Source organism: Charadrius vociferus, unplaced genomic scaffold, assembly GCF_000708025.1.
Source record: "Charadrius vociferus isolate BGI_N301 unplaced genomic scaffold, ASM70802v2 scaffold341, whole genome shotgun sequence".
NCBI classification, from domain to species: Eukaryota; Metazoa; Chordata; class Aves; order Charadriiformes; family Charadriidae; genus Charadrius; species Charadrius vociferus.
In genome coordinates, this window is record NW_009646847.1 from 1,053,306 (window position 1) to 1,063,328 (window position 10,023).

At 50.6% G+C, this 10,023-nt stretch overlaps 2 protein-coding genes across 3 annotated transcripts in view; both read right to left on the minus strand.

Annotated features, from left to right (window-relative positions):
- DHODH (dihydroorotate dehydrogenase (quinone)) overlaps nucleotides 1–292 on the minus strand; it is a 4,025-nt gene extending 3,733 nt beyond the window's left edge. The window contains exon 1 of the mRNA XM_009894077.1: nucleotides 155–292. Within this exon, the coding sequence (XP_009892379.1) occupies nucleotides 155–292 (138 nt within the window). The remainder of the gene's footprint in view (nucleotides 1–154) is intronic.
- A 956-nt stretch (nucleotides 293–1,248) lies between these two features.
- On the minus strand, nucleotides 1,249–8,019 carry IST1 (increased sodium tolerance 1 homolog (yeast)). Of its 2 annotated transcripts, XM_009894040.1 has the most exons (9): nucleotides 7,925–8,019; nucleotides 7,073–7,253; nucleotides 6,721–6,808; nucleotides 6,328–6,411; nucleotides 5,799–5,909; nucleotides 5,189–5,395; nucleotides 3,975–4,067; nucleotides 2,720–2,765; nucleotides 1,249–1,564 (listed from the first exon to the last, which is right to left on the minus strand). In XM_009894040.1, exons 1-9 carry the CDS (start codon nucleotides 8,010–8,012, stop codon nucleotides 1,365–1,367), a joined length of 1,098 nt encoding a protein of 365 aa, XP_009892342.1. In that variant the 5' UTR covers nucleotides 8,013–8,019; the 3' UTR covers nucleotides 1,249–1,364. The 2 variants fall into 2 exon arrangements, with proteins under 2 accessions (XP_009892342.1, XP_009892343.1); XM_009894041.1 differs by lacking the exon at nucleotides 3,975–4,067.
- Between the last annotated feature and the right edge of the window lie 2,004 nt (nucleotides 8,020–10,023).

Genomic DNA, 10,023 nt, shown 5'->3' on the forward strand with positions numbered 1-10,023 from the left:
CCCGACACGTGGAAAGGCACTTCCGGGAGCCCGACACGATGATTGGCGGAGGCCGGGCCCTCCCAGCCAATAAAGGCGCAGCAGGACTCAGGGTGGGCGGCCGGATCGTGGAATGAATGGCAAGGGGCGGCGCCTGGAGCGAGACCACACTGACCCCGCCCACGGGTGGACAAGGGGCGGGGTCAGAGACGGCCCCCGGTCCCGGACGGCCCCGGCTCTGCAGCAGGTCACAGCGACCGCCGCCCGGCGGGGGGGGCGGGGGGAAGCACAGGAACCGCGGCAGCAGCGCCATCCCCACAGGACACTGCCACGGACTCGCACCAGGAACAAAGACGGTCCTGTCGCTGTGCAGCCCCCCAATAACAGCCCACACGGACACCACTGCTCCCGAGCCTACACTTTATTAGGAACCAACCCATAAGGTACAAATCGACAAAAACTTCAAAGAAGAGTTGTGTGAAAGTGTTATGTACAGATACATTACACAGAAGAGAGCAGGTCAGGCTCAGCAGCACCTCTGGCGCACAGCAGCAGTGCAGAGGCTGGGGATCTCCCACCCCCTTGCCCAGGGGTGGGCAAAGTTACTGCCACCCCTCCCCTCAGTCACCCTGGCCTCAGCTCTCCGCACACGTTCTGCGCCCCGTGAGAAAGGAGCTGGTGCAGCCACAGACGCCGCATCACTCTGCTAGCCCTGCCAGCGGGTTCAGGCAGAACCGAATGGGAAAGTGTACAGTGCCACACTCCTGTAAGTGGGGAGCAGGCTCCCGCCAGGAATGCAGCAAAGGCCACGGCGGGCTCCCTGGGAGTCCAGTAGGAGCGGAAGAGGACATCAGGCAAACTGCAACCAGAGAGAGCTGGAGCCAGGGACATGGCAGAAGTGCAACGCCACATCTCCTCATGACCATAGTCCCTGCTTCCACCCTAATTAGTTAGAAGTCTTACCAAAAGGATTTAATCACCCTTACCATACAGGCCATCAAGCAGAGAGGGGCAGCTTGTGGATGCTGCTGCCCTTGAGACCACCAGGGTATAGGAGGCGGCCGCATTCCGTTTCAGCCTTCACCTCCCTTCTCTGCCAGGAATGGCACCCAGAACGTCATGCACAGCTTTCCTGTACAGCTACCCAGACTGACAGGGGCTGTTCCCTGCTCCAGTCTCACAAGATTCCCCACAGTTCATCTCCTGGAGCAACAAAGATCAGGAAAGCGGCAGCATTTGGTTTAAGTACAGCAGGAAGAGAGCTCAAAAAGAAGAGCGCATTCATTTGAGGTTAATACAGGAAACCAATTTCAAGGGGAGTGTTTCAGAGAGAAGCAGCTGTCACAACTGCTGCCCTTCACACTGGAGTTACAGCCCAGTCAGTTTTATGTTTTCTTCTTTAGTTCCTCAAATCTCCGAGAAAGATCATCAAAGTCAATGTCTTCAGAGGCAGAAGAGTTGGCGCCAGCAGATGCTGTTGGCAGCGTATCTGGCACGGATGGTAATTCAGGCAGCACAAAGTTATCAAAGGTATTAGGAGCTCCAGCTTTTGGTTTAGGAGAAGCTTCTGGCTTGGGCCCAGGCCCTACATAGAATAACAGAAATATCATTTCACCTCACCATCATCACACTCTCACCAGGCCAGCCAGCCACACTAAAGAAAGGTCGTTCTACCAAAAAGGCAGTAGCAGTGTATTTTTCTGAACTGGATCAGTGGTCACGCACCTCCAGCTGCATTTAGACTCAATGGGGAAACCCACAAGGTGTCAGGTTTATGTGGCTGCAAGGGGCTGCAGCCATGGCAGATCCAGACCGGTGACCCTGTCCCTATGGCTGCACCAGACAGCAGGAGATCCCCCTCCATGCCCGTAGCCAGCTGCAGGAGAGGTGAACCTCCCACATGCCTACACTGGCTGGACTGCATCATGAGGATTCAAAGTCCCTGAAGACACATGCAGGTATCGCATGCTGTCACCCAGCTGTCAAACAGCTGTCAAACTGAAGCCTACAGCCAGATCCAGTACACCCACAGGTCTATCAGCACACATCACCAACACTCCCCAGAGACTCCATTAGATCGTTAGAAATCCTTGCTGGAGATCCCAAGGGTCTACTTACTCTAAAAACCCTCTCTGCCCTTATCAAGTGCTAGAGATAAGAGATGCTTTCAAAACACGGAGCAGAACCACATTGTACAAGGGAGCAGAATTTTGTTATGATCCAGTGATGATGCATGAAGCATCTCGTAAGCCTTTAGGCAGAGGTACTAAGGGATAACAGCCATTTCTACTAGTCCTGTTCTGCTGTATGCAATCTCAACACTGACATTAATACAAACCTATCTACCCTCTTAGTCCCTACTTCTCTCATTCTGTTGCTGCAGAACAATATTATTTAGGCCGTGTAAAAATGTATTATCACTTAGAGCTGTTGCTTTCTCACTTTATCCTTCAACATCCTACATCTGGTCTGATGAGTCAGCTTAAGCTGGAGACCCAGTACTGACTCTGAAGTCAAACTCTAGTTCTTGAGCTTCCCACTGGAAGTCTAGATCCTCCCTGTTTTAAGAGCATACTCTCCGTTTCCAGAGTCCTCTTCAAATTAAAATCTTGCTCTCAAGATATGTTGAGTTCTACACATTGTTCCCTATATGGAAAGCTTCCTCCCAAAGACACTGGGATCCCAAGCTAACCACAGCCCCACACCATCCTAGTTTTCCCATACCTCTTGACATACTCACCAGCTGCCGGCGCAGCAGTGTCCTTGTCGGCGTTAGGCTCCTCAATCTGGAAAAGACTCTCAGTTACTACAGCTCTCTCTCCTACCAGGCACGGGATCACAGTGGCGTGCAGGCACCACTCATGGGCAACAGCAGCCACACCCAAGCAGAGCAATGCACGCCCCATCCCTCCCCAAGAACGCAGACGGTTTCCAGCACACTCAGAAGAGTCTGCCTCTCCTCCCAAGAAAAGGAGGCAGTGCTTCAACTTTCCTCTCCTTCCCTGTCAGTCAAAGCAGCTTCACTGGCCATATTCTGGAACTGGATAAACAGAGAATGCCCACTAGCAGGTCCAAAATATTTCTCAAGGACATAGGTGGGAGAAGACTGCCCTCTTCATCCATATAATCACAACTACTGCTTCCTTTCTTTCATAAACAATATGTAATATGGTCCTTGTAACCAGTAGCAAAGTATGAAATGACCCCATCTCTGGTTTTGGTCCGGTTGGGACAAAGGCCCACGGCATGGTCAGTTGTTCTCGTATAACTCCCCATTCCCTGTGGGCTGCGGTCAGTGCCATCTGTTGCTACCCAGCTAACAACTGTTACATCTGTGCCCGCATCTCTTGGACTCAAAGCCTGCTGAGCAGCTCATACAAGGCGCTAGCACACACAGGTGCTTAGCTACGCTCATCCCTACTCAGGATACCACAGAAACAAGCAGCACATCTCCGAAAGCAAAATGAGAGGCATGATCGTAACTGCAGCAGCAAAAACAAAGACAAGCATAGAAAGACAAGACTCCAGCCTCTCCTTTGATGTTCCCAAGGACTGAGAAAAGCCTGGGAAAGGAAGAGTGTTTCAACATACATGATCTGCGTCATCCAAAGTGTTCATGCAGCCTAACTATGAATTAGTTCAAAAGCCATAATTAAACAGACTGAAGGTGATAAACCCTTCACCTTGAAAAAAATCCCCAAATTTGTGGACTCTACTTGTTTATCAGCATTTTAACAGTGCAGTAAAATAGATCTTGGCTCTCCTTTGCAGCCAAAACACATAGCACAATGAGGAACTTCTCCTCACAAGTCATTCTCCCATCACATGCACCCAGTGACTCACCACCCCTGTAAGCAACGCCAAGCACCACCCCAAAAGCTCCAAAGGTTGACAGCAATGTGCCTAATGAACATTTGCCTTTTCCATGGCTACCACTGCACTCTTTTTGAGGTTCCCTCTGCTGCCTACAATGGTGATTCAGCTCAGGCACTTACAGACTCATATGTTGGTGGAGTTGCCGGAATTGGTGGTGGATGGATGTTAGTGAAAGGCTGGTAGGTCCCCACTGGTAGGCCATTGAAGTTCTCCTGCATAGAGAGATTACAGTCATGCATCAGACTACTCACCTGGGAGAGCAACCACGGGACAGAATATACCTACAGCTGCTATGGGAGTCAGAGAAAGCAGCAGTCTAACATAAATGGGGGCAAGCATCCAACCTGATATAGTTTATACTTCCTAGGAAAAGACTCTCAAGTGTTAAGTCAGATGTAGTCACCTGAGCAACAAGACCCAGCTAACAGGACTGTGGGTAATTCTAAAGAACCAGCATGACTAAACACTTCATCTTTCAAGGCATTAGAAGTACCAGGAGAAAAAGGGTAATAACCTGCCTTAAGCACACCTGAGCCATTTCTCCTGAGTGCAGTATCACAAAAGAGGACAGAGGCCTCTGGCTCACTCAAGGCTTTGTATTACCCTTACTTGTAACAAAACTCTGCCTCGAAGACCTAGACTTGGCACAAGTCCTCAGCATATTTATGACCAGATCTTCAGCCAGCTGATGATACTGGGCCCAAATTTTCCACAAAAAACACTGCAGCATTGTAGGGACCACATTCAGACTCCAAACCATCCCACTGTTCTGCCACTCTCCAGTTCACACAGACACCCTGTAAATGACTGTATTCAGAGAACAATGCTCTTTTCAGCTCCCACCTTCCACCCTTGCAACAAATCATCTCCAAGAGCCATTGGCCTGGTCCCATCCCCTCCCCTTGCAGGTATAAAGGCAGGGCACTTCCGCAATCTTCTGTGCTGTTCCCACCCCACAACACTCACCTTACTTCCTTGACTGAATCTTGGCACACTACCAGCCTAGCAACTTCAAAGTGCAGCTCCAACCCCTGGTCAAAAGCCTGACAGTCAGAAGACTGCCTCAGGAGTTAAGTCTGGACTCCTCTGTTCCCTGAAGGCAAAGAGGGCTGGCTGGAGAACAGGGGTAGGAACCTCCACAGTCAAGAAGCAACATGAAGCTTCAGCTGCACTGCCCACAATTTCCATCACATGCAGTCTCACAGCAACACAATGGCCTTCTGACACATCAAGCTACCAGGTACAGACACTTCCCAATCAGCAGGCACAGGACTAAACACCACAATTGGAGTCTTCCACAGAAAAAGGGAATGCTCAAAGCAAAGGCACTTACCGGTCCCTTTTGAGGCGGATAGGAAAAGGGGGGATTTGGTGTTGGCATGGGCATAGGCATCATCACCGGCATGGGTACCAGTCCATCATGACCAATCAGTGGCGCTGTAAATCCACCACCTCCTCCACCTCCATGGCCACCCTTCTTCACATCATCTGTGAATCCCACATCGATCAGATCTGCCTCTCCGCCTGCAGGGGCTTCAGCCTGGACAGGGTGGAAGAATTCTGCTCACCAACACATCTCTAGTCTGATCACAGCCCTCTGAACAGCGTTAGATGCAGCATTTGTCACTGGGCAAGATAGGACAACATGACAAGGACACGATACAACAAGGACAGAACAGACAGCAGGTACACAGTGATATTAATGGGAATCAGAAAGGGAACCAGACTATGCCATGACTAACTACAGCCACATGCTGTAGGACTGTGGGAAGGAGCAGTGATCCTGCTATGCTAGGGCTGTCTAGAAGATGCTAAGGCAGAATTACCACCAAATTTGCTGCAATGCTACAGCCCTGTGCTCTGAAAGCCTGCACAGCACTAGCAGGACATTTCAGTCACTGATACACAAAAGGGAGCTCCAGACTTGCAGGTGCCTCACTCACCATCACCACTGAGTCAGGCTCATAGGGCACATTGTAGTTCTTGGCGATCTCAATGAGGTATCTCTCCACCAGAATCTTGGGTGGTGCCTCCACGCTCAGCTTGTGCATCAGCTGGAACACAAGGGTGCAGAGACAGTCAGCAGGACCAGGGCAGCGCAGCACTGCAGACCTCTATCCCAGCCAGGGCCACCTGCTGCAGGGAGCACAGTGCAGCCCTGGGGAGGCCTTTCCTCCCAGTACAGCACCACTGCAGAGGAGGCTGCTGGCAACCACAGGCCAGGGCTCCATGTGCTCTGCTTCTCTCCATCCACAGCCAGCACAGCAGGGCCCTGCCTGCCAGGAATCTCAGCACTACGTTCCCATGCTCCAATGCAGGCAGGCTCCCCCAGCAGCACAGCTGGCCCACCCTCCTCTGCAGTGAGCCACAGGCCTCAGCCCCTGGCCACAGGTTAAACGGGACAGAAAGCCACAGCAGGCATGTCTGTCCTGCCAGCTCCAGCTGGCTGCAGCTGTTCCACCAGTTCATTACCCTGTCATTGACTGTCCCAATCTGGTTTGTCCGACACAGCTTCCCATACTCCTTGCTGTACTTGGCACACAGCTGGTCAGCAACCTGCAGCAGAAGAGAAACTCTGGGAATGTGCACACCCTTGCTTTCCCCCATCACACACTGCACATCTGCTGTAGCCCCTACAGCTGCCCGCTCCCCACATGGCCCTCATTTCTGCCAGAGTGCCCCAACTGAGTAGCCCTAGACATCCCTGATGCTCCAGGGACACCTATACTGGTGTCTCCATCTGCAAAGCCCATAAAAACATGTCCTCTGTCAGGACACAAAGTCCTGGACAAAGGCTTCCACAAGTTTCTGATTTCGTCACCCCCACCCTGCACACGTTAACACCCCTCAAACAACCCTACTCACAATCTTCAACTCAGCCACTTCTGACTGGAGTCGTGGAGCAGCCCAAATCAGTGTAGATACTGCTTCTGCCAGGCCAGAGTCCAGTTCCCTAAGGAAAACAGAAGACAATCCTATCTCCATAGCAAGCACCTAGTCTTTGCTGCCCTTAATCTGCTTAGCCTGAAAGGCCCCATTCCTCATGCTGGGCTCCAGAGTCTTCCCTGCCTGGGGAAGAACAGGTCTCTGGAGGCCCTAGGACACTGAGACAAACAGGAGCCCTTCTGTATCCCATGGCTGCCCCCAGCAGTACACCTCCCCGAGCCCAGGGGGCCTGGACCCTCTCCCACAGCACACCCTCTAGGCCAGAGCTTACTTCATGGACTGAATCAAGCCAAAGCGGGCTAGCAGCAGATCGCAGTACAGCTCCAGGATCTCCATGGCCTCCACAAGGTAATCTTCACGGATGATGTGCTCCACACGAATCCTGGCACGCTCATCTTTTCCGGCTGCCAGATAATCTGCAATCTCCTTCCTTGCCTTCTGGGCCAACTCAGCTACGGCACATATCCCCAAGGCCAGTCACTGTGCTGGCAGGGGGCTGCTGCCTCCATACCCACCCACAGTCCCCACCACACACAAAGCCATCATGAGTTTTTCCTCTCTCCTTCATTGAGCCTTTACAGTGCAAGACACCAGGCCATGGCTCGGTGGAACCCTTGTGTCTAGATCCTAGCACACTAACTCCCAGGAGAAAGGAGAATGGGCTTTTAGTTGCTAGAAAGACTCCCACACTTTCAACTTCCTTGCAGAGTCAATCAGAACCATGGATATTACCTGTGTCTGGGCAGGTCAGGACAGCACAGGTGGGGAGAGCCTCCCACAGCACCCATGAAGCTCCCCACTACGCTGTGCGCAGAGAAGGCCCAGGAGAGTCCCCTCGGGGCAAACTGGCATGTCCCTCCAAACACAGCCCACAGCTACCACCCCATAAATTGCACTCTGACACCTGCCAGGAAGGTGGACAGAGGCCACGTTGTGGCCAGCCTGCTCCTCTGGGTACTCACACACCAGGCAGACTGCAAGGCCTGGGTCCAGCAAGGAAGAGCAAAAGGCTACTCCATACTTGGCCTATGGAAGTACTCTAAACCCAGAAAAAAAATCTTCTCCTCATGTCTCCTGAGCCCCAAAAGCATCTTGAGTCAGACCTGCCCTCTCAAATACTTACTCTTCTTTTTCTCCAGCAGTTTGAGGCGATTGATGACAAGGCGCAGATTGACTCGCAAGCGCTCAGCCTTGAACCCAGAGCCCAACATGATAAACACTTTCTGTGGGAAAAGAGGGGAAGGTCATTGGAACCAGGAGCTGTTGGTCGTGCTAGAAGGACACCAGTCACTGTTTTACTTGGGGGGCAAAAAAAACCCCATGATTTCTCCAAACAAACAGGTACAGGCCTGCTATTCCTAAATCTGGTTATTTGCTAAAGACTGGACCTACAGCACTCATCATTCCCTTTCCCCCTTTACAACCCTGCAACTAACCAAGGCCAACAGGGAATAGAAACTTCCTGGATATTTCCAATCTGACAGACTGAATCTTGACCCCAGAAACAAATGCAAGATAATAAAAAACTGGGACTACTCCATAAATACTAACAGAGTTTAAAAATATACACTAAAACAAAAAGTTAAAGGCCTGGGTCTATTCAATCTAGACAAGTGACACCAGCCACTGATGTGAGTACCAGAGTACATTAAAGTTTTAAGAATGTTAGACAAATATCTACCAGCAGTCATCTAGAAAAATGTGACTGTGCCTTAATTCAGTACGCTGAGCTTACCAAGATGGTATTTTGAGGTTCATTTCAGCCCTAGATTTCTAAGAAGCCCAAGTGGAAAAAAACCTCAGATTTCACAGTAAACAGCACAGCTGCTAGAAGACATGATCTCATTCGCTTATTTCGGAAGATGGGGGAAGTAAACCAATGCCTCAAGATGTCATCTGCAACAACTATCATACAGTCAAATCCCCAATCTCTCTCTCTGTGTTACTTCATTGACAAAACCACATTTTTAAAGAAACATGAAAGTCAACTGCCAGAACCAAGCCAACCTCTGTCACGGGAATATGCAAGTTTTTAAATGGCTGTATGATTAACCCATGGACTGTACAAACTAAGGTTGCAACAGTCCTGTCATCAGAAGGAAAAAGTTGCCATTCCATACTCCCCACACTTTTCCTGCTTCCTGAATGAGTGACACTTCCTGAACTTCCTGACACTTCTCCAGTCTCGTGAGCCAGTTCAACTCATCAGTCCTTCAGAAAACTAACTCAGAGGAGACTTTATTACAACATTTTGTTATGCCAAGAACTGTTCATCAAAAGATCCTTCTTAAGAGCTATCACATAGCAAGGCCTTGGCTTCTACCTGAAGGATACATTGGAGCAGACTTTTGGATAGTGACAGCATTTTGTGTATAACTAGTGGTTTATTACTATCTACAATATATCCAGTTTATTTAGTTGATCTAGTCACGCATCAGCACAGTTATTTCAATGGTGCACAGAGTAAACCAAGCTCAAAAAACATTGCCACAGAAATATGTATGTGTGATATAACTCTGATGCCATAAAAAAACCCTAAGTTTTGCCCTTCTGTAACTGGTACATACCCCTGCAACATTAAAATAACTTTACAGTGCTGCAAGAAACAGTCTCAGTGTGAGTTGCAATGTCTTTGTAAAACTCAAGTAACTTTTCTGATTAACAACAACGTGTTTTAATAGACTAGTTCAAAACACAGACATTAAGTAGCACCCAGCTCCCAGCCATTCTTTCGCAACCATCCCACTGTCATTCTAAAAAGTTTTGTTGCCCCTTCTCCCCGGCGTGAGGCTCTCAGCCACGCTGCTGCAGAAAGGCTGATCCAATTCTTCCTTCCCTGTACCCTCGCCTTCCCATCTCCTCCTGCAGACGGGGGGCTGCTACTCTGACCAGGCCGAAATTAACCTTTACTCGTACAGCAATTCGCCTGTTGCCAGCGCGGTTTCCAGGTGCATTAGTCACTCGGCCAAACTCGCCGCCTGGCTGCCCAACGGCCAGGGTTAGCTCAAAGAAGCGCTCAGGCAACGCAAGAGCCCCTGGGTTGACTTGACCGGCGCAGCTGCACTCTGACGGGGCTGGGGGGGGGCCAGGTGCATTAGTCACTCGGCCAAACTCGCCGCCTGGCTGCCCAACGGCCAGGGTTAGCTCAAAGAAGCGCTCAGGCAACGCAAGAGCCCCTGGGTTGACTTGACCGGCGCAGCTGCACTCTGACGGGGCTGGGGG

Coding starts and splice junctions, on each gene's coding strand:
- IST1 (XM_009894040.1), bottom strand. CDS start 8,012: ATGTTGGGCTCTGGGTTCAAGGCTGAGCGCTTGCGAGTCAATCTGCGC. Junction 6,809..7,072: donor GGCTTGATTCAGTCCATGAA/GTAAGCTCTGGC, acceptor TGTTTTCCTTAG/GGAACTGGACTCTGGCCTGG. Junction 2,766..3,974: donor CTCCACCAACATATGAGTCT/GTAAGTGCCTGA, acceptor AGTCTTTTCCAG/ATTGAGGAGCCTAACGCCGA.